Source organism: Mytilus californianus, unplaced genomic scaffold (assembly GCF_021869535.1).
Source record: "Mytilus californianus isolate M0D057914Y unplaced genomic scaffold, xbMytCali1.0.p SCAF_2, whole genome shotgun sequence".
Classification (NCBI taxonomy): Eukaryota; Metazoa; Mollusca; class Bivalvia; order Mytilida; family Mytilidae; genus Mytilus; species Mytilus californianus.
This window is the reverse complement of record NW_026262668.1, coordinates 118,250,852-118,274,872: the sequence shown is the minus strand read 5'-3', so window position 1 is coordinate 118,274,872 and position 24,021 is coordinate 118,250,852. Positions and strand designations below refer to the sequence as shown.

General features: G+C 32.8%; 1 protein-coding gene across 1 annotated transcript in view; it reads right to left on the bottom strand.

Moving 5' to 3' along the window:
- Positions 1 to 24,021, bottom strand: part of LOC127728648 (general transcription factor 3C polypeptide 5-like) — a 60,301-nt gene that overhangs the window by 11,756 nt on the left and 24,524 nt on the right. Inside the window, exon 8 of the mRNA XM_052236186.1 lies at positions 4,550 to 4,679. Coding sequence (XP_052092146.1) covers positions 4,550 to 4,679 — 130 coding nt within the window. The remainder of the gene's footprint in view (positions 1 to 4,549; positions 4,680 to 24,021) is intronic.

The following is a 24,021-nucleotide window of genomic DNA, read 5'->3' as shown; positions in this document are numbered from 1 at the left end:
AGATAATAGGCAAAAATAAAAAATCATGGTAAAATTTGTCATTTATGGGAAATAACTCCTTTTAGAAGTCATCTGACAGTTTTGGCATATAAAACAATTGGTAGAACTCAACATTCTGAACATTTTTGCTCATGTCTGATTTTCTCTATTTATAACGGTTTTCAAAATAATAGACAAAACTTGCATTTTACCCCTATGTTCTATTTTAAGCCATGTCGGCCTTCTTGGTTGACAGGCGAGGTCATCTGACAAATTATTTAAACTAGATACCCCGATGATGATTGTGGCCAAGTTTGATTTAAATTGGCCCAGTAGTTTGAACTTTCAGAGGAGAAGATTTTTGTAAAAGTAAACGACGACGATGGACGCCAAGTGATGAGAAAAGCTCATTTGGCCTTTTAGGCCAGTTGAGCTAAAAAGGTAGGAGTTACAGACATCACTATCAAAGGATGATTTCAGATTCATTCTGTTCCTAGTTCTGTAATAACAGAGGTAAATAAACATACATATCATTCTAAACCCAAGGTTTTAGTTATAATAGTACTCAAAATACTGGTTAAAAAGATGAATCCTTAGATGTTTTCCTAATTATCTAGATTAATTACTGTGGATTCATTTATTTTTTGTGTGTACCAATTTTCATGGATTGAGAAAAACTTGCATTTTCTTAGTTTTGCTTAAGTAAGCATATATTTCTATAGAACATTTGACATTTTGTAAGTCGTTTGCACATTTAAGTTTGTGGTTTCCTTGTACAAACGATATCCATAGTAATAGTTATCCAACGATTAATAATGAATCCACAGTACTAATCCGTGGTTGACGTCATATATTGAATTTTATAGTATATGCTTTTTATGCATTATGATGACAAAAATAAACAAGATGTTGCACATGATGTCATACAAAGAATACACGAATCACTTCATTGATAAAAAATTCAATGCTCGTTTGGTAAAAACAGGAAGTGACTGCCTGCAGATCTGAAAATCTACAACACTGTACATTCAAAACATTTTGATAACGGTATTTGTTAGATTTTCCCCCCAGATATAATTCATAACATTTAGTATTCACACACAGTGGTGTTCTTTAATGCACATTTATAGTATGATCCACAAATTAAAGAGCTCAAACTGTGCTTAGGGGTGTCTTGAACTTGCATTTAAGGGTGAACTTTTCTCTGTGTTAAATTCAACCCTATGACTTTAAAATGGAGAACAGCAATAAAAGTCTTTTTTTGGTCAAGTGTGTGTAGTCATTTGTGTCCTAAATTTTATTATACCTTCTTTTCTATTTTATCATAAAGATATAGGCCAAATATCAAATCATTCCTTAATACAAAAGCAGTTAGTAAGTTACAGACAAACTGATAAAGAGACAAGGTGATTGAAATATAACACCCACTCTACATAATATAGATCTTGAATATAGTTGTAGGTGTTGCAAATTTAATATAAATCATGCACAGGTATAAAATAAGACTAATTATATGTATCATAGATATCTTAATTTCATCAGGATTCATTTTTTTTTTCACTTCAAAGATTTTTGATTGATCATTTTGAAATGTTTATTTTTTAAGAATTTTACATAATTACATTCAAAACGAAATGTTTCGTTTTTTTTACAGATTTTTACAAGATTATATTTTAAATGACAAACTCTGTTTAAGGATGTTAACAGATATTAGACACTGTGTAGTTAATGAATATGCTGATGCAACACAAATATTTCAACATGTTGTAAATAGTTTATATATAGCAAGCAGCTGTGGATTTATTGATACATTAAGTTGTTCAGAATAATTATTTCAATACTGACGATTTTCTTATTAATAGTTCATGTCACACTGAACTGTGAGAGTGAATCAAGGAAATGAAAATTTGAAGTTTTTGACTGTCTTCATAAAAAAAAACAAAAAATAAAATAACAAATTTCATTTTTAAATTGTTCTGAATTTTTGTTTCATCGTACAGCATAAAAATTCAATCAGAGGATACAGTGAACATGTGGTTCAGATAACCTGAAAAAAAACTCACTGGACCTTATCCAGATGATCTACTCTAATCTTTTGTCATTTTGCTCATATTCCCCTAAAATATTATCATTCTGTGCTTAGCATGTTAAAAAATTTTGATGAAAGGTACAGTAATGAATGACATGATCAAACTCTGAAAAACTAAAATGTAATTGGCATGAACAAAGATCTGCTTTTTAATAATGTCATGATCGCCAACATCTTTGTTTAAACCAGCTATATATCATGAAAGATTTGAAATTTTAATCAATAGGTTAATCATCTTAATATTGCATTTTTTGCAGTATATTATCAAAGAACAGATGACTAGGAATCCAGTATTTCCCAAAATTTATGTTCACATATTCAAAATAACAAGAATGTGTCCATAGTACACGGATGCCCCACTCGCACTATCATTTTTTATGTTCAGTGGACCGTGAAATTGGGGTCAAAACTCTAATTTGGCATTAAAATTAAAAAGATCATATCATAGGGAACATGTGTTCTAAGTTTCAAGTTGATTGGAATTCAACTTCATCAAAAACTACCATTACCAAAAACTTTAACCTAAAGCGGGACAGATGGACGGACGGACGGATGAACGAACAAACAGATGCACAAACCGAAAAACATAATGCCTATAAATGGGGCATAAAAAAGATGACAGTCATTCAAGAAGAATCAAATCTACAAGTTCTGAGAGTTTAATGGTGGTCCATTTTCATATAGAACTTTTTAGAGTAGAAATGAATAAGCCAGGGGAGGTAAATCTTAATCGTTTTGAGTTCTTTAAATGGTCCGGGAACACAGTTATCGTCCCCTAATTTTCGTTGTCCACAAATATAGTCCATAGTGTGGACAGTGTGTTACTTGCCATTTTTTTTATACCCCTTCCAAATGTATTTCTTCATGTTTTATGCCTCAAATAGCAAGTAGGGGGATGAAATTACACTGTAAAAAAATTTGGGTCATGAATTTTAAAGTAAAGTAGTGATTTGGTCCAGCTGAAAAAGGTTAAAAATTAGCACTTTGGAAGCTGTCAAAAGATTTCAAGACCCCCTTAACATGAAATTGTCCATATTTTGAGTTAGAGCCGATGAAGTTTTCTATAATTTTGATATAATTTGTCCCAAAAGTAGTACAACACACTGTAAGAATATTATTGAGAAGGCGCAGGTGGGATTTTTTTTATTTTCATTTATTGTCTTAAAGAAATGCACTACGAAATAACTGTGTACTCGGACCAAATGTTATCCAAAGGATAAATGAAAGTTGATGTGAACCATACATTCAGGAGACACTACAGTTTGGTTTCATTTATAATATATCAAGTGATTATATAACCACATTCCATCTAAAACTATAACTCATAATGCTCATAATTGACTCTCATAAAACAATTATTTGCAGTAAATATCAGATAAAATCAAAACCAATCATAACTTTAGTCTGGGAGAACATGATTTATTTATTACTTGTAGTTGGTTTTAAACTAGCTTTCAGTAACTGTGAGTTCTCTTATTTAAGTGCTTTGTGTCTATTGTATTTATGTGAGTTGTGTATGTGCCTTGTACCTACCTTCTGAGTTAAGCCTTTTTCAACTGATTTTTACAGTTTGTTCTTGTTGTGCTGTTACACCACTGTCCCAGCTTAGGGGAGGGTTGAGAGCTCACAAACATGTTTAACACACCACATTCTTCATGTACCTGTCCCAAGTCAGGAGCCTGTAGTTTAATGGTTGTCATTGGTTCATGTCTGTAATATTTGCTTTTCGTAATTTGTTTTGTTATAAATTAGGCTGCTCGTTTGAATTGTTTCACATTTTTCAAGTAAGGGCCTTTTATAGCTGACTATACGGTATAGGTTTTTCTCATTGTTGAAAGCCATCGAAGAGCAGACATAATAATCTATCAAGAGATCTAGGGTTAAATTGATTTTCACCTGAGGACTAAAATTTTTTTAAAAGTTGTGAAATTGTATAAGATAGATGTTTAACTCAATTATAAAAATATTGTTAAATAACTGCACTCTTATTGTCAATGTCCTTTTAAATAACCTGATATTAATCACTTAACTTAATCTAAATAATTTTTCTTTTATTTTGGCTTCTAATTTTGACTAAGACTAGACTGGTAACCTACATAATATAATTGTATGGTATTCTACATAAGATAATACAATGTTAACTACATAAGATAATACAATGTTAACTACATAAGATAATACAATGTTAACTACATAAGATAATTCAATGTTAACTACATAAGATAATTCAATGTTAACTACATAAGATAATTCAATGTTAACTACATAAGATAATACAATGTTAACTACATAAGATAATTCAATGTTAACTACATAAGATTATTCAATGTTAACTACATAAGATAATTCAATGTTAACTACATAAGATTATTCAATGTTAACTACATAAGATAATACAATGTTAACTACATAAGATAATACAATATTAACCTATATGAGGTAATTGAATGGTATCCTACATAAGGTAATTGGTGTACTCACCATATTCTCCAGGTTCTAATGACGAACCTGACTGATGTATTAGTTTTTCTGTGTGCTCTGTCATCAAGTCTCGACATTTCTCAATTGTACCTCTAGGACACCATCCATCTTTCTCATCACAATTTTTTGTCTACAAAGTTAAATAACTAAATGAGAAGTATTTTCTAGTATTTTACCTTTTTTTTTATTGTGGTTGGGTGGGATTAATTTGAGAATGCAATTATTTTACCACAAACTCTATACTAAATAACAAGAAATTATTGTGCTCATTTATCAACTAATATTTGCACATCTATTAATAATTGAATATGATTGGTCTATACTACATATTGTCTGTAGCCTAGTTTTAACTGACAATTGAGTGGGGACAGATCTAGCAATTTCTATTGCCAGGTTTTGACCAAGAGTTTAGTGGAGACAGTTCTGGTAATTGTCTAAAGCCTGGGTTAGAGAACATTAGACCAACGGTTTAGGTGGGGACAATTCTGGTTAGTGTCTATAGCCTGGTTTTGACTGACATTTTAGTTGGAACAGTTCTGGTTATTTTCTAATAGCCAGGTTTTGACCGACAGTTTAGTGGGGACAGTCCTATTTATTGTCCAGTCCATATCCAGGTTTTGACCAACAATTTAGTGGGGACAGTTTTGTTTATTGTCTATATCTAGGTTTTGACCCACAGTTTCTTGGGGACTGCTCTGATTGTTATCTATAGCCAGGTTTTGACTGATGGTTTATTGGGGACAGTTCTGCTTCTTATCTAAAGCAAGGTTTTGACCGACAGTTTAGTCGGGACAGTTCTGTTTATTGTCTATATCCAGGTTTTTACCGACAGTTAAGGAGAAACATTTCTGGTTGGTGTCTATAGCCAGGTTTTGACTGACAATCGAGTAAGGACAATTCTGGTAAGGATCTATAACCTTGTTTTGACCGACAGTTTAGTGGGGACAGTTCTGTTTATTGTATATAGCCAGGTTTTGACCGGCAATTTAGTGGGGACAGTTCTAGTTATTGTCTATAGCCTTGTTTGACCGACAGTTTAGTAGGGACAGTTCTAGTTATTGTCTATAGCCTTGTTTGACCGACAGTTTAGTAGGGACAATTCTAGTTATTGTCTGTAGCCTTGTCTGACTGACAGTTTAGTAGGGACAGCTTTAGTTATTGTCTGTAGCCTGGTTTGACGGACAGTTTAGTAGGGACAGTTCTAGAAATTTTCTATAGCCTTGTTTGACCGACTGTTTAGTAGGGACAGCTCTTGTTATAGCCTGTAACCTGGATTTGACTACTGTAAATTCAGAAATTATTGCGAGGTTTTTATTAATGCGACTAAATAAGTATTGCAATAATAAGAACTTGCATTCTTATATCTGATACATATAACTGTATGCAGATTTTCCTGAAATCGCAATAATTAATCTAGCATTTTAGTCCATTTTGCAAAAATTCGAAGTAATAAATGCACGCAATAATTTATGAATTTACAGTAACAGTTTTGTGGGGACAATTCTGGTTATTGTATGTAGCCTGGTTTAGACCAACAGTTTAGTGGGGACTATCTTTAGCCAAGTTTTGAACGAGTTTAATGGGGACAATGCTGATTATTGTCTTTAGCATGGTTCTGACCTGTTGTGTAATGAAGATAGATTTGATTATCAGGGGCAGATCCAGAAGTTTGTCATGGGGTGTCAATATGAACTTTTAAAACTTTCAATTTTTTTTTTATTAATAATTAAAGGGGCATTAGCTACGAGTTAGACACAAATTTAAAATTTGATTCTTTTAGTTTCCAGTATATATAAAAGCTGAATTTTGAAATGATATTTCGTCATAAGCAGTTTGTTTGAACCAAATTTGTCAAAATAAGTTCAAAAACATTGTTGATGTATTATTCACTTGCAAGTGAATAATTTGACCTCATGTGAATCCGTATTCATGTTAACTTTAAATTAACCCCTTTGCTAGAGATGGGTTATGCATGTAATAGGCGTGTTCAGCTAATAAAAGGAAAAGAATGTCAACATTGAAAATGAAACAAGGGTGAACCATTTCGTTGACTGATTCGATCCACAAAAAAATCATTCTTATACAGTCGGCAGTCTACAGAGGTCATTTCGATGGTTAATTAGATGGTGTCTAGACTAAAATACACAAGAAATGCTGATATAAATTATCAGGTCCATGCATTGTTAATTGTTATTTTAGACTTTTGGTGATTTGGATATACCTTTTAATATGTTATACATCAAATATGAAAATTTTAGTCAAATTGGTGAACATGAATTTGTCAGCTATTGAATTGCCTTTTTAAAGTCACGAGAATAGTTTCAAAGCAAATTGTAACACATGGTTTACACAAGCATGCACAAGCTGAAATGTCTTGCCTACTTTTTTTTTACTTAACTTGATTGATTTTATGTTGATAGTCCTAAAGATAAAGTTTTGCAACTAGTATCAAATAAACTTTACATTTTCGATGATCCATTAAAATGAGACTAGTATCACATAAACAACATTTTCAATGATCCATGAAAATGAGGTTACTGTCAGTTATACCAAGCCAGACAGACATGTACACCTTACAATCATTCCATACATCAAATAAAGTTGACCTATTGCTAATAGTATACAAGAAATAAACCAAACCATGAAAACTTAATATTGACCAATGAACCATGAAAATGAGGTTTAGGTCAGATTAACCCTGCCAGACAGACATGTACACCTTACAATCATTCCATACACCAAATATAGTTGACCTATTGCTTATAGCATCTTAAAAGAGGACCTAACTACTGAAACCAATGAATCATGAATATGAGATCAAGGACAGACATGTACACCTAACAATTATTCCGTACACCAAATATAGTTGACCTCCTGCTTACAGTATCTGAGAAACTGATCTAATCACATAACTTTAACCTTGATAGCTGATCCATGAGATGAGGTCGAGGTCAGGTGAACCCTGTATGACAGACATGTTGATCTTACATGAAACACTGGTGTTAAACTGATCGTTGTAACTGCAGTTACCAAGATCCCAATATGGCGGAGGTAGAAATAGATGAAATCGTTTTCTGCTTATTTCTCTTGTTTTCAAGAATTACTCAACCGCCAGGCCTCGTAACAAAAAAAAAATGCCATCGAAAATGCAAGGAAGATAATCGTAACTCCAAGAAATTTGTTTGATATGATAATCGTAACTGGACTATCAGATAGTCGTAATTTGGACATGATAATAGCAACTTGTCAGTGATAAACGTAGCTTTATTTGTTGATTAGGACGTTGATTATATCTAAATCTTGCTTGAAAGTTTTATGTTTCACAGGTTAAAATTTACGGCAAATATTGATTGGTATATTGTTTACTTAAAGAAGAAGATATATTCCTTAATATAAATGATTTTTCATAACAAAAAAAATCAATCAATCTAAAACTGTTTTTGCGTCCCAGTACCAAAGCAACTGGGCTGGTGACACTCTCTTGGACTTACAGATCACTAACAGAGATGTCGACCTGGTAGTAGTTATATTTTTTTTTAAAGATTAACGGTACCAATGTTGCTTTACTGCAACAGATGCTTATTTCGACAACTCATAAAGGTATCGGCCCGGTGGTAGTTATAACATTAACGTTATCAATTGTTTTGCTCCAGATGCACTTTCGACTATTAATGCTGATCGTGAAAAAATGGATGCCTTTTATGACAGGAGATATAAGATTGATTGATTGTTGGTTGCTGAAAGTCCAGTGGCGTATATTTCATGCATGTTCAGGAAGAAAACAAATTAACAATAAATATGTCCTATAAAAGGGGGCCGTCCGGGATGAAGGTCGGAAAATTTGGACTGCCACTGGAAAATGAGGATTAGTTGAGAAGGGACCTTTTATCCCTTGCAAAAGGTCGCCTTTGGACCTCTCAAAGAGTGTTTTATGGTTCTTAACGTGAAGAGAGCGTAGCATACTCTCTACATGAGGCATTAGATTTAATGTCACCATTCTGACCAGATGTGGCTGCGTATTTATACATCCCGCAAAGCCAAAACGGACGCCCCACTTATGCAAGGAGGGTTTTGACTGCACGTCGGAAGAAGAAAATGATGCCCATATTTATATTCCCTACTCACCCCAGTGTCGTTTGGGGCAGATAAAAGAAGGTTAATCAAAAGATAGAATAGAGCATACAAAAAGAATAAGAAATCTGGGAGTAAAAGTGATTCTTTTTCATAAAAAGAAGGAGGAGATCGCTCACAAGCATGTTTAACCCTAATAAATTCTGTATGCGCTTGTCCGAATTCAGGAGTCTGTAATTTAGTGGTTGACGTTAGCTTTCTCTATGAGTTTTGCACATTGTTGAAGGCTGTACAATAACCCGTAGTTGCTTACATCTATGTCTTTTGGTCTCTGGTGGATAGTTATCTCATTGGCAATCATACCACATCTTCTTATTTTTATTTTGAAAGTAAAACAACTTTAAGTTTTTTAATACATTTCTATGCTTACATTTGTAAACAATCTAAATTCAGACTAATAAAGTGATTAAATCTGTGTTGGAAAGATTGGAAAAGTTGTGTGCATAATAATTGCATACCATATTTCAGTCGTCCATTGAGGTATGGTGGTTAACAAAAAATATCGCATTCGTTGTTATTATGACACAACCTTTTTATCAAAATCAATTACTTTTATCATTGAAATATTTTGCAGTTACGATTATCTTTCAAGTTATTTGTCCACTAGTTAAGATTATCTTTTTTTTTAGTTACGATTATCTTCCTAAAATTTTCCATGGCTATTATTTCAGTAACGATGCCATATATGATATTCATAACACACACCCACAACTAAACCGTACAGATCAACCTGGTGGCTGAGTAATTCTTGAAAACAACATGTATACATGGAGAAATAAGCAGAAAACAATTTCACCTATTTCTGCCTCCGCCATATTGGGATTGTGGTAACTGCAGTTACCATGATCAGTTTAACACCAGTGATGAAACCCATATATGTATACCAAATATAGTTATCCTATTACTCATAACATGTGAGAAATTCACATGACAAAAAAAAATGGGGAATGTGTCCATGGGACACAGATGATGCCCCTGCTTGCATATAATGTTATAAAGGGAAATAACTCAAGAACGGTAAAAGTGACACTACCTAAATTCAACCTTGATCTGAGTTTTGTTGTAAAAAGCATTCTGTATAAGTTTCATAACATTTGGTGAAGACAAACTTAAGTTAGAGAACAGAAATGAAAAATTCAGCAATTTTTCCATTTGTAAATGGACATAACTCTAGAATGATAAAAATGACGACACTCAAATTCAAACTTGATCTGTGTTTTGTGGTAATAAGCAATGTGTATATAAAGTTTCATAACATTTGGTAAAGGCAAACTTAAGTTAGAGGACATTAACGAAAAATTTGGCAATTTTCTCATTTGTAAAGGGGCATAACTCTTGAACGGTAAAAGTGATGCCACAAAATTTCAAAACTGATCTGTGTTTTGTGGTAATAAGCATTGCGTATAAGATTCATAACATTTGGTTGAGGGAAACTAAAGTTATAGAACGGAAACCAATTTTGGGACGTATGGACAGACAAGGGTAAAACTTAATGCCCCCTCCGCTCTGCTATGCAGTCGCTGAACCATGATAATGAGGCCAAGGACAACAGACATATGAAAGACGGAAACTTCGTCACATAAGGTATCTGTATACAAGGTATAAAACCCTCAGGTCTTCTAACCACTGAAATAAAAAGCTTAATACAAAATAAAATGCTTCGCTGAGCGCAGCCAGATACAACCACAGAGGTCTAACCCTGAACAGTTGGGGCAGGTTTGGACACAATATTCAAGCTTGATACTGTCTAAATTTGGATTGTGATAAAATTTTTGACATAATATAGGTTTCTGACACAAAATAAATGTGGTCAAAGATCTTAAAAATTTGAAATGGGACATTTAATTTACCTAGAATGGTCTGATATCCAAAATCTAACAGCATGGTTAGATTCAGCATATAAAAAAACACCAAAAGTTTCATTTTAGTTGAAATTAAACAAAGTTTAATTTTAGACCCTTCAAACCTTAATGTGGACTAATTTGAAAACAGGGCCCCAAAATAAAAAATCTAAATGCACAATAAGATTCAGCATATCATACAGCCGCAATAATTCAGTTTTTGATGAAATCAAACAAAGTTTAATTTTGGACCCTTTTGACCTCAATGTAGACCAATTTAAAAATGGGGCCCAATATCCAAACTAGAGGCTCTCAAGAGCCTGTGTTGCTCACCTGTATTTACTGATGCTTTGGAAATCATGTAAAATAAGGTTGATATCATAATTAATAATATTAGATATTAGATATTATAATGATATCTAAGATAATAAAAAAAAACTGCAACATTTCTGTAAAATTACTAACTCAGGGGCAGCAACTCAACAACGGGTTGTCGGATTCGTCTAAAAATTTCAGGGCAGATAAATCTAAATCTGTTGATGTGTTTGTAGATCTTACTTTACTGAACATTCTTGCTTCTTACTATTATCTCTATCTATAATGAACTTGGCCCAGTAGTTACAGTGGAAAATATTTTGTAAAAATTTACAATAATTTACAAAATTTATGATAAAATGCTTCGCTGAGCGCAGCCTGATACGACCGCAGAGGTCAAACCCTGAACAGTTTGGGCAAATTTAGACACAATATTCAAGCTTGATACTGTCTAAATTTGGATTGTGATCAAATTTTTGACATAATATAGGTTTCTGACACAAAATAAATGTGATCAAAGATCTTACAAATCTATTGCGCACTACTGTGTAATTGAAGATTTCTTCTTGAAACTTTTCAAAAATTTGAAATTTTAAAAATTAAAAAAAAAAAATGAATCCCTTAAAAAAATTGGAAAAAAAATCCCCCCCCCCCCCCCAACTTTTGAAACTTTCCTTGAAGCAATAACCCCAAAACTCAATCCCAGCCTTTCCTTTGTAGTATGGAACATTGTAGTACAATTTCAGAGAGATCCATACACTTAAACACAAGTTATTGTCAGGAAACTAGAAAAATGCTTGGTTTTGGCCCTTGTTTGGCCCCTAGTTCCTACATGTTTGGAGCAATTAACCCCAAACTCAATCACAGCCTTCCCTTTGTTATATGAAACATTGTGGTACAATGTCAGAGAGATCCATACACTTACACACAAGTTATAGTCTGGAAACTAGAAAAATGCTTGTTTTTGGCCCCTTTTTGGCCCTTAATTCCTAAACTGTTGGCCCCATAACCCCTTAAACGTTTACCAACCTTCTACCTGTGGTATTAAACATTGTGGTACAATTTCAGAGCAATTGAAATACTTATACACAAGTTATTATCCTGAAACTAGAAAAATGCTTGTTTTGGGCCCCTTTTGGGCCCCTAATTCCTAAACGGTTGGAACCATCATCCCCAAAATCAATCCCAACCTTCCTTTTGTGGTATTGACCCTTCTTAAAAAATTTCATAGAGATCCATTAACTTAAACTAAAGTTATTGTCCAGAAACTAATGTGTCTTCGGACGACGACACAGACGACATCATACCATTATACGATCCCAAAAAATTTTTTGCAGTCGTATAAAAATTGTAAAAAATTAACAATAAAGGGCAATAACTCCTTAAGGGGTCAATTGACAATTTTAGTCATGTTGACTTATTTGTAGATCTTACTTTGCTGTACATTGTTGCTGTTTACAGTTTATCTCTATCTATAATAATATTCAAGATAATAACCAAAAGCTGCAAAATTTTCTTAAAATTACCAATTCAGGGGTAGCAACCCAATAACGTGTTGCCTGATTGGTCTGAAAATTTCAGGGCAGAAGATCTTGACCTAATGAACAATTTTATCCCATCAGATTTGCTCTAAATGCTTTGGTTTCAGAGATATGAGCCAAAAACTGCATTTTACCCTATGTACTATTTTTTAGCCATGTCTGCCATCTTGGTTTGCGGGCAGGGTCATCGGACACATTTTTAAAACTAGATACCCTAATGATGATTGTGGACAAGTTTGGTTAAATTTGTCTCAGTAGTTTCAGAGGAGAAGATTTTTGTAAAAGATTACAAAAATTTACGAAAAATGGTTAAAAATTGACTATAAAGGGCAATAACTCCTTAAGGGGTCAACTGACCATTTTGGTCAAGTTGACTTATTTGTAGATCTTACTTTGCTGAACATTATTGCTTTAACAGTTTATCTCTATCTATAATAATATTCAAGAAAATAACCAAAAACGGCAAAATTTCCTTAAAATTACCAATTCAGGGGCAGCAACCCAACAACGGGTTGTCTGATTCATCTGAAATTTTCAGGGCAGATATATCTTGACCTGATAAACAATTTCATCCCCCATGTCAGATTTGCTCTAAATGCTTTGGTTTCAGAGATATAAGCCAAAATCTACATTTTACCCCTATGTTCTATTTTTAGCCATGGCGGCCATCTTGGTTGGTTGCCCTGGTCAACAGACACATTTTTTAAACTAGATACCCTAATGATGATTGTGGCCAAGTTTGGTCAAATTTGGCGCAGTGGTTTCAGAGGAGAAGACGACGGACGCCAAGTGATTAGAAAAGCTCACTTGGCCCTTTGGGCCAGGTGAGCTAAAAATGGGATTCGTTAACGGGCTTCAATGGAAGCCTATATGCCACCATAGCTGCAAGATCAGTAAAAAATGCAGAATCTTTGTAGATCCTCTCCAAATCATTCATATAAAGTTTCAACAGATTTTGTATTGTTGTTTGAGAGGAGAAGAATTTTTGAAAACTGATATCATTAGAATTAAGAATTGCCTCTGGTGTCCATCTTTTTCAGATAATCTGAAAGAACTGAGGATTTATTATAAAGCACCTTTCATGCATTGTCCCTGCAAAAAAAAATGTTTTAGACAAGGTTCCTTTATTTCATTTGACTTGATGGAAGATAGGCATAAAAAAAAAAAAATAAGCTCATGCTGGATCTACGGACAAGGAGAAGTAAATATAATATGATATTAATGACTACAAAATCTGGAATAAGCAGATGTGATAAGATTTCCAATGAGACAACTATCCAACAGAGCCATATAAAGTGGATTTAAACAATTATAGGTCACATTACAGCCTTTAAGACAATATATTGTTTTACCAACTATTTCTTTTTATAGTAACAATATCACACTACTGACATGCAGGGTCAAAAGATAACATCTATGAATAATCCTCATGAAAGACTGTGCTGTCTTCAAAACTTGTAATTTGTCATCATAAAGAAAGGATTTTTAAAAAGTTAGACAAATACAAACACAAAAGTAATTGTTTGGACCAGCTGAATCAAAAATAAATAGTTTTAAACTGGGCAATTATTGTCTACTATTAAATAACATTACAACATCTGATCTCTAATTAAAGGTGACTCTTATACTTTATTATTGATCAATTTGGTTAAGCTGAAAAAAATTCTGCTTAAAATTCCACCTGATTACTCATATTTCTGTTAAAGCTGAAGTCAATAATAGATTTCTTTTGAGTTTATCTGTATGCTATGAAATAAAGTCACTGAACCATATACTACAATACCAATGCAACATACAGGAAAGTATTGATTTCTAATATCAATCAACTATATGACATTACCATGTTTGTAAAATCTCTCTGAAGATTCCAACATGGTTCAATTCTGCAAATTACACCACAGAAATTGACATCTCTAACTCCAACAGGAAATCTAATTTGAAATTAATGACCTGCTGATTCAAACTATCAATTGTTTATCCTTGGTGATCACAATGTTTTGCAATGCAGCTTTGAAAACCATAATGTAGAGAACATATTAAAATGCACAAGTGACTTAGCAATAATTGATGAAATAGATCTATAGAACAAAACAAACCAATCAAAGATATATGGCTTTCATACATCAAATTATTGTTGATTAATCATTGGTTTGAAACAGTTACATCATTTTCATCTTATTCAAACAAGAGTGCACACGCTGAAATGTCTCGCCTTCTTTACTAACCATTGATTTTATGTTGATAGTCCTAAATACAAAGCTTTACTACAAGTAACACATAAACTTAACATGATCCAAGAAAATGAGGTCAAGGTCAGATAAACCAAACGAGAAATACATGTACACCTTACAATCATTCAATAAACCAAACATAGTTGACCTATTGCTTATTGTTTCTAAGAAACAGTCTTAAACAAGAAAACGTAACATTGACCGATGAACCATGAAAATGAGGTCAAGGTCAGATGAACCATGCCAGACAGACATGTACACCTTACAATCAATTTAGGCATTAAATATAGTTGACCTATTGCTTATAGTATCTAAGAAACAAACTTAACCATGAAAACTTAACATTGACCAATGAACCATGAAAATGAGGTCAAGGTCAGATGATACCTGCCAGACAGACATATACACCTCACAATCCTTCCATACATCAAATATAGTTGATCTATTGCTTATAGTTGAAGAAAAACAGACCAAAACACAAAAACTTAACACTGAGAAATGAACCGTGAAAATGAGGTCAAGGTCAAATAAAACCTGTGAGACTGACATGTACATCATAAAATATTTCCATACACCATTTATAGTTGACCTATTGCATATAGAATTAGAATAAAGACAAAAACTCAAAAACTTAACTTTGACCACTGAACCATGAAAATGAGGTCAAGGTCAGATGACACCTACCAGTTGGACATGTACACCTTACAATCATTCCATATACCAAATATAGTAGACCTACTGCTTATAGTATCTGATATATGGACTTGACCAGGAAAACTTAACCTTGTTCACTGATCCATGAAATGAGGTCGAGGTCAAATGAAAATTGTCTGACGGGCACGAGAACCTTGCAAGGTATGCACATACTAAATATAGTTATCCTATTATCCATAATAAGAAAGAAATTAACATTACAAAAAATGTTGACTTTTTTTTCAAGTAGTCACTGAACCATGAAAATGAGGTCAAGGCAATGGACATATGACAGAAGGAAACTTCGTAACATAAGGCATCTATATACAAAGTATGAAGCATCCAGGTCTTCTAGCTTCTAAATTATAAAGCTTTTAAGAAGTTAGCTAACGCCGCCGCCGCCGGATCACTATCCCTATGTCGAGCTTTCTGCGACAAAAGTCGCAGGCTTGACAAAAAGTATTTATAAGAGTATTACTGATATTACTGTAAATTGCTGTTATCTAGTAGCGACCAACTCTATCCCCTCACGATAGAATTATGTAACAGGTATTCAGCAGCAATTAACAGTACATTTAACTACATTCCTGACCATTTATTTTACAGTGAATGTGACCACTCAATTTAGTACAGCTTAAGAGTAATATCCAGTGTACAGGAAGACACCATACATCTCTGTATGGACATCTCTTGTAACAATACATATTTAAAGAAGGAACTTGATGGCCAATGACATCAGTACATTTGGCACAGTTCTTGTAAAGAAAGACAGAATTGCTGAAATAAACAAATAGTATATCTGGTATTTGTTCCAACAATGAATGCAAAACATTAGTGACATGAAAGAAAACATGTCTGAACTTTAAAGATATCTATTGTTTTGATTTTATGCCTGAACTAAATAAAAGTATGACCAGTTTCACCCAAATGGCCTTGAAATGCCTGGAAATGCCTGGAAATGCCAGTTTATGAAGAAGAAGAAGCTGTAGAAGATGGCAATGCCAGTTTATGAGGAAGAAGAAGCTGTAGAAGATGGCAATGCCAATGATGATGATGAGGTTTTTGTTGTTGTCTTACATACTGTTTTGATGAGGAAAGGCCATTTCAATGATTTTACAATTTTTGGCATTGTATTGCTTCTCCAAATCTGTCAAAGGTTAAAGGGTCTGTTGAACACTGATAACATGTTTAACCATGTCAGAAAGTATTCTGTGACTGTCTCGAGCAAAGAATAAATGTATACTGTACCTGTCCATAGCAAGTAGCAAATGTAAACAATGCATGGAGCAAATGGAAACTGTGCCTGTCCCTAGCAAATAGTAAATGTAATTTGTGCCTGTCCCTAGCAAAGAGTAAATGTATACTGCACATGTCCCTAGCAAAAAGCAAATGTAAACTGTACCTGTCCCTAGCAAAGAGTAAATGTATAATTTACCAGTCCCTTGCATGGACCTAATGTATACTGTACATGTCCCCAGCAAGGTGCAAATGTATACTGTACATGTCCCTAGCAAAGTGCATAGCAAGGTGCAAATGTATACTGTAAATGTCCTTAGAGAAGTGCATAGCAAGGTGCAAATGTATACTGTACATGTACCTAGCAAGGTGCAAATGTAAACAGTACATGTCCCTAGCAAAGTGCAAATGTATACTGTACATTTCCCTAGCAAAGTGCAAATGTAAACTGTACATGTACCTAGCAAGGTGCAAATGTTTACTGCACATGTCCCTAGAAAAGTGCAAATGTATACTGTACATGTCCCTAGCAAGGTGCAAATGTATACAGTTCATGTCCCTAGCAAGGTGAACTGTATACGGTAAATGTCCCTAGCAAGTTGCAAATATATACTGTACATGTCCTTAGCAAGGTGCAAATATATAATGTACATGTCCTTAGCAAGGTGCAAATGTATACTGTACATTTCCCTAGCAAGGTGCATATGTATACTGTACATTTCCCTAGCAAGGTGCAAATGTATACTGTACATTTCCCTAGCAAGGTGCAAATATATACTGTACATGTCCTTAGCAAGGTGCAAATGTATACTGTACATGTCCTTAGCAAGGTGCAAATGTATACTGTACATGTCCTTAGCAAGGTGCAAATGTATACTGTACATTTCCCTAGCAAGGTGCAAATGTATATAAATAGGAGCAAATGTATAGGGTACCTGTCCCTAGCAGGGTGAAAATATATACTGTTCCAGTATGTTTCTTTTTGTAATTTTATAGAGTTGTAAAAGCATTGGTTGTGGGCTTCATACAAAATGTACTTTGGTCACCGCTTTTACATTCCAATAAAGTTATACAAAAAGAATTCTTTTAATTCTTAAATATTATCTTTCTTGTCCTTTTATCTTAAATAGTTATTTATCTTCATTGGCAATGAATCCAAATGTCTGCATTTTTATATTGGTATAGGCAAAAAAAGACAGCAAACATTCAATAAAGTACAAGTATTGTTTTAGAAATGCACTATAGAAAAATCCTCTGAATAATGAATTAATTTTAGCAAAGATAAATAAAAACTTTCATAATCAGTCAAAGGAATTTGATTTAGAATGACAGTGCTATCCAGATGACATGAAAGTGATTACAGACTGATTGACAAACAGGTTGTCCAACTCAGTAAAGATATCTCAGGTTATTTATTTTCCTAATATGTAATGTTGGTTGCTGTCTAGTTGAAGTTTACCAAATACTAGACCAAATTTTAGAAATTACCAATTCTTATAAGAAAATATAAGAGTACAGGTCATTCTGCTGTATGAAATCAACTTAAGATACTGTAAAATGTCAAATCAATTTCTTTAGTCTCAATAATATCCAATATTGGAAGAAACATTCTGACATATTATGCAACATCTGACTTCATAAAGCATAATTAAATGTTCAATATCAAATTGTCTGACACATTTGGTATAACATGTTTGATGTGAGCTGATAATACTTCTTAGTCAGAATGAGAGAATCATGTGTAATTCAAATCTTAGCAATTAAATACAATTGCATCATTCAATACTCAGAATTGAGCTATTGGTGTTAAGTTTCCAAATATAAATCTAACTGGGAACTTTATATTGTCACTTCATCCAACAGTCTTCTAATAATGCATTTGTTCATTCCCTGTGGTGATCAGATTATGTTAAAGATATGTCAGCAATAGCGTTTCTAATGCTTTTCAATGTGTATATCACTGATATTAAAAAATATGAGCTTTTTGAGAACTTACTTTTATAATTAATAGCAAAGATGCGTTAATATGTAGGTATTTAGTTTTAAACAATGTTGACAGGTACAAAACATGCAAAAGCTGAGCTCAAACTGAAATACATAATGAAATATCACGTATGACCTGCACTTTGTCAAGGGAACGTCCATAAATAAGTTACAAAACATTATTTTTGAATAAATTGTGATTTCACTACCAAGGTAAAACATTGAATTTATCCAAATACCATATTTCATCACTTCAGGTAAAGAAAACTGGAAAGAAAACTTTTAAAAAAAAAATTTAATCAAAATCAGTGGTCCATGAAATGTACATCAGGGTGATCTACTTTTAATGGTAGACAATTATGTTCCTGTAGATCCATCATACACTATTTCTTATGATTGAAGTTCACTTCATCAATAAACAATGAAATGTAAGGTAAAGTATAACATGTATAACCTAACTTTGGGAAGGATCATGAAACTAAAAACATTGTTCTCTAAACTTTGAAATGTTAGGTACCATGATCTCATATTAATTGGATGCTGGTACAATCCCCATGATGCATAATTGCATCATGCTATATGACTGTAGGTTATTCAGTGTCTGTGAAATAAATTTGGACCAAAAAAAAAACAACACAATCAGACTATAAGTCAATAAAATATGAAATATATGTCAAATTGACTTTATCTAGTTTGGCATCACAAAGATGCCAGTGAAGAATTTCATGTCAAGGGTACTCAACATTGTAGAGATAAATTATTTATCATGACCTTTATAAGAAAAACAGATAAATTACAAGAGTCTGTCAAATGACAGCAAACCAGGTTTCTATTACATTTACACTCATCATCATGACCTGGTTGTCAATTTCAACTTTATTTTGAATTAGGATTACACAATCATGATTATGTAGTAGTCCTTTTGTTGTTTATTCAACATTGACAATGTAGTTCAATGTGTTTGAGCATCAGCTCTTCAACCCATTGTGCTGTGAACCATTCATTGGATACCAATGACCGTTTGCCCCGCCTTCTTAAATTGATTGATTGATTGAGCTGTGTGAATCAAATTCATGCTGTGTGCACATAAAGAAAATGAGAGATTGTATTTCCGCGTCTTTCTGCTTGCATAAAATTATGCTGTTTCATGTATTTCGCAGCTACCTAATATTATCATTAAATGAAACCTAAACCAATTTACTTGACTAAAACAGTCGTCTTTTGAACGTCATCTTGGGACAACTTAAATGAAAACATTTTTGAAAATAAATCTATTAAATCAAAATTAATTTTCAGTAGAAAACAAACTACTTTTTCCATTCCATTTCAAAACAAGCAATACATTTTTCAAGACATTTTATTTTTGAATAAATGTGGATAGTGTCCACAGCAATTTTTTCGATTTATAAAGGGGCTTAACTCTAGAACCGTAAAAGTGACGCTACCACTATTCAAACTTGATCTGTGTTTTGTGGTAATAAGCATTGTGTATAAGTTTCTTAGTATTTGGTTGAGGCAAACTAAAGTTAGAGAACGGAAACCAATTTTGAGACGTACGTACAGACGGACAATGGTAAAACTTAATGCCCCCTCAGCTACGGCAGGGGCATAAAAAATGCATCCCTCTTCCAAAAAAGGAAAACAAATCGATGCATAAGAAAGAAAATTCCAGCATGATGTATTTAGTACCATACATTTCAAATACTAATCAACTGTGAAAGATATTCTGGAGTTGTAAATTTTACGAGATCCATTGATTTCGTTTTAATATGAAAACAGAGGAGTTGTATGCATGTTAGATAACATTCTACTTGCTTGAAAATATTGCGTAGAAAAGAAAAGTTCCCTTTTGCATAAAAGTCAGTAAAAACATGCCTCTCTTTGTAGATTGAAATCTATACATTTTCACCACGTGTGTGAATAGACATTTGTTAAAGAGGCAATTCATTTCAAACTAGAGTCATAAAAATCAATCTTTACTAAAAACTCACAATATCTTTTATGAACAAAGATGTGATAGATAAATCAATATTGTTTTATCACAAAACTTGCAGATTTTTGTACTTCTTTCGGTGGAATGTCTAAAAAAAAAAAGGGGGGGATACACGTCCCACACTTGATCTACAATTTCAAGTTCAACCTTACTAAACACTTTTATTACTAAACAACAATTAGAGATATCAATAATGACAATGTAAACTTTTTTAGTTCCCAACTAAATCTCTAAATATATCCATTTGGAATATTTTTTCCCCATATTGACAGATATCTGAAGTAAGTTCATAGACCTCAGTGTTATGTAGGCATGGTAATCCATCACTTTTATCCAATCAACTGTCCTTTATATAAAGATTAGTGCACTGTAGTTGAAGCAACTTAATCATATAAGGACATTGTAATAGTTTTAGGACACAGTTACATCAACATCAAAGGATAATTTATTTTATTGTAGAAGATATAGACTACTGGTTCAAAATTGATTTCCACAAGATGCTTTGTAACCAGGTCATGATATTGGGTGTACAATGTATAAGTATAATTTTAAAGCAATGAATGGTAATAACTCCTGAAAGACCAAAGTGAAAGACATCAATATGGAAATTGACCTCAACTTTGTCATCAGTAACAACATATCAAAGTTTGAAAAGCATTGGTAAAACAGGTCTCAACTTGTTTCACAGAAAAAACTTTTAAAAAATGATAACTTCTTTGCATATACAGAAACTATAAGGTCAATGAAACAGTGTTACAACACTGTGCAAGCAATCAATACAGGATATCAAACACACAAAAATACACTTTTATTTTCAAAAAGATAAATAACAGAGTTCCAATATCCCTGGCCTTGCCCATATTTTATTTGCTCGAGAGCAATAACTTTAAAATTAAATGGAGAATGTGTCCATGGGACACAGATGATGCCCCCACTTGCATATAACGTTATAAAGGGACATAACTCAAGAACAGTAAAAGTGATGCCACCCAATTCAAACCTGATCTGTGTTTTGGGGTAATAAGCATTGGGTATAAGTTTAATAACATTTGGTTGAGGCAAACTAAAGTTAGAGAACTGAAACTAATTTTGGGACGTATGATCATACTGGTGGACAAGGGTAACACTAAATGCCCCATCTGCTGCGGTGGGGGCATAAAAAAATCTTCTTTGATAAATATCTTATATAGCATGAGATCACTAGCAATGTTATTTTCCAAGGGGCATAACTCCTGTAAAAATAGTTTGTTGGCACTGTTCTTAGACCCTACTGATATCAGTCTTTGATATAAACTTCATATAAAATGTAGATGTGAGGGTGACTATGTGATAATGTGTATTTCTCATATTTTATAGCACATTGTGTGTCTTTTTGGTACATTATGGTATTCATTGTTAGATAATTTTAAAGTAGTATTCTTGTAATTGTGATTTACTGCAAGTATAATAATTAGAACTTTTATTTGAATAACTGATAAAGAATTGTGTTCTGTAGCTTCAATAAATTCCTTACTTTCATGATGTTAAAGATTCAGACAGTTATAATATTTTCATTGTTCATAGAGGTAAAAATGTTTAACTTTATATTTTTCAGATCATATTTAGTAGACTGATTAACCCTTTCACCAATAGCTGCCCAGACAGAAGCTACTCTGAGACAATGGCTTCCCTGGCTACTATTACTCAAGTGGGAGATCTTCATAATAAATGTCAATAAAAACTTGTCTGTAGTTATTTGTGTCTTTATTTCATTCACTAACACCATTTTCACAGTTTTGTTCATGTTTTGATAATTTTTTCTTCATAAAATATTCAAATTTTCAAATTTTCGGCATTATCTAGGTGAAATTCTCAAAATTCTGCTCTTTGACCCAAAATCATCATTTTTTAACCCAAAACGGCAAAATTTTGAAAAAATTAATGAGGCTGTACAAATTTATTACACTGAATGATGTCCATTCCAATTGTTTTGTACATAAAACGACATTTTATGTCAAAAAAGTATACTAGTTTGGCTTCAATTCTTCCATATTCTTTCAAACAAAATGTTCCCTCATTTCAAATTCTCGTAAATTCCGTAAATTTCCTCTGAATTTGACACGATTTTCAACAAACAGAAGCGCCATGTTTAGCAAAACTTTGTATGCGATATATAAAAATTCTCTACTTTTCTGAATCTGTACATTATATCGATTAAAATGATGTCTTACTGTAAGGATTGCGACCATCGATAGTAAAACTACAGCTCATTTTTTATGTCACATAGTATTGGCATATTGGCCAGTGGCAAATAGTTAAACTGGCATATTCCAAACATTTCCTGTATCACATTTTCATCAGTTATACAAAGAAAAAAAATCATAAAATTGGGTTTCTTTTGAATAAATAGAATAAAAACTATGAAATAAACATAAATAAAGTTACTTTAAAAACATTTTGTCCCTAGTATTATATGAACTAAGGTGTAGCTGAGTTGAGAAAAATATTGAAATAGTGTATTTCTTAGGCACGGCACTTGTAGCTTTTTGACTATAAAAAGTACCAAATATATAATATAATGAATAAAAATGTATATAACACTGATCAGTAGTAAAGATCAAAGTAGAAAAAATCTACAATTTTCATGTGCAACTTTTGGTTCCAAATATATGAGAGAATGAATAAAAATATTATGACGTCGCAAAAAGATGAAAAAACTTCAAAATTTGCACACAGTCTGGTTTTCTTATATCTGGTTGCTATGTACAAATCTGTAATATTTGCATTAAATATACCAAACTGATGCTTTTAAATTAATGTATGCATGCCATATGATATTTTTCAGAATTGTTTTACTCCACTCACTAACACATTTCTATGCTAAAACCTCACTATATTATATGTTTGACCCTTTAAGGGTGCAATCAACAGTTTTTTTCTATGACGTCATATTTTAAGGGACCATGCCTAAGTGACCCTTAGTGGTGGAATGGTTAATAAAGATACTTTATAAAACTAGATATCACTGGAATCAGAATTTTCTCTAGTTTATATTGAAATAAAAATATAGTGTACTTTTAGTATGGTAAAAAAGTTCTATCCAGAGAAAATGGGGAAAAAGTTGCCTAATCTGAACATAAAAAACCTGAAATCAGCTCATGTACATACCCATGTAAACATGATACAGGCACATTTCCCATAATCAAAACTGTATGAAATTCATAGGTTTTTACCTGGCCTTTAATAAAAATCATGTTTCAGGGTACAGTTTCCTGCTTCGAAAAGAGCTACAGTGGCTGCAAATAAGTTTTCAATTTTCACTGCCAAAAAAACAGGATGTTTACAGTGTTGTCTCCCCTCAAAACATGTATATTTAATCAAATTTTAAAAATTATTTTAATCATTCAACCTGTTTAAATTGAAAGCTAATTAACTAATTTATACAATCAAATACAAAAAACATGATACTTTTTCACCAATTATATGAATAAAAAGGGATTTCCCTCCATGGTTATTTTTAGTCGGGGAA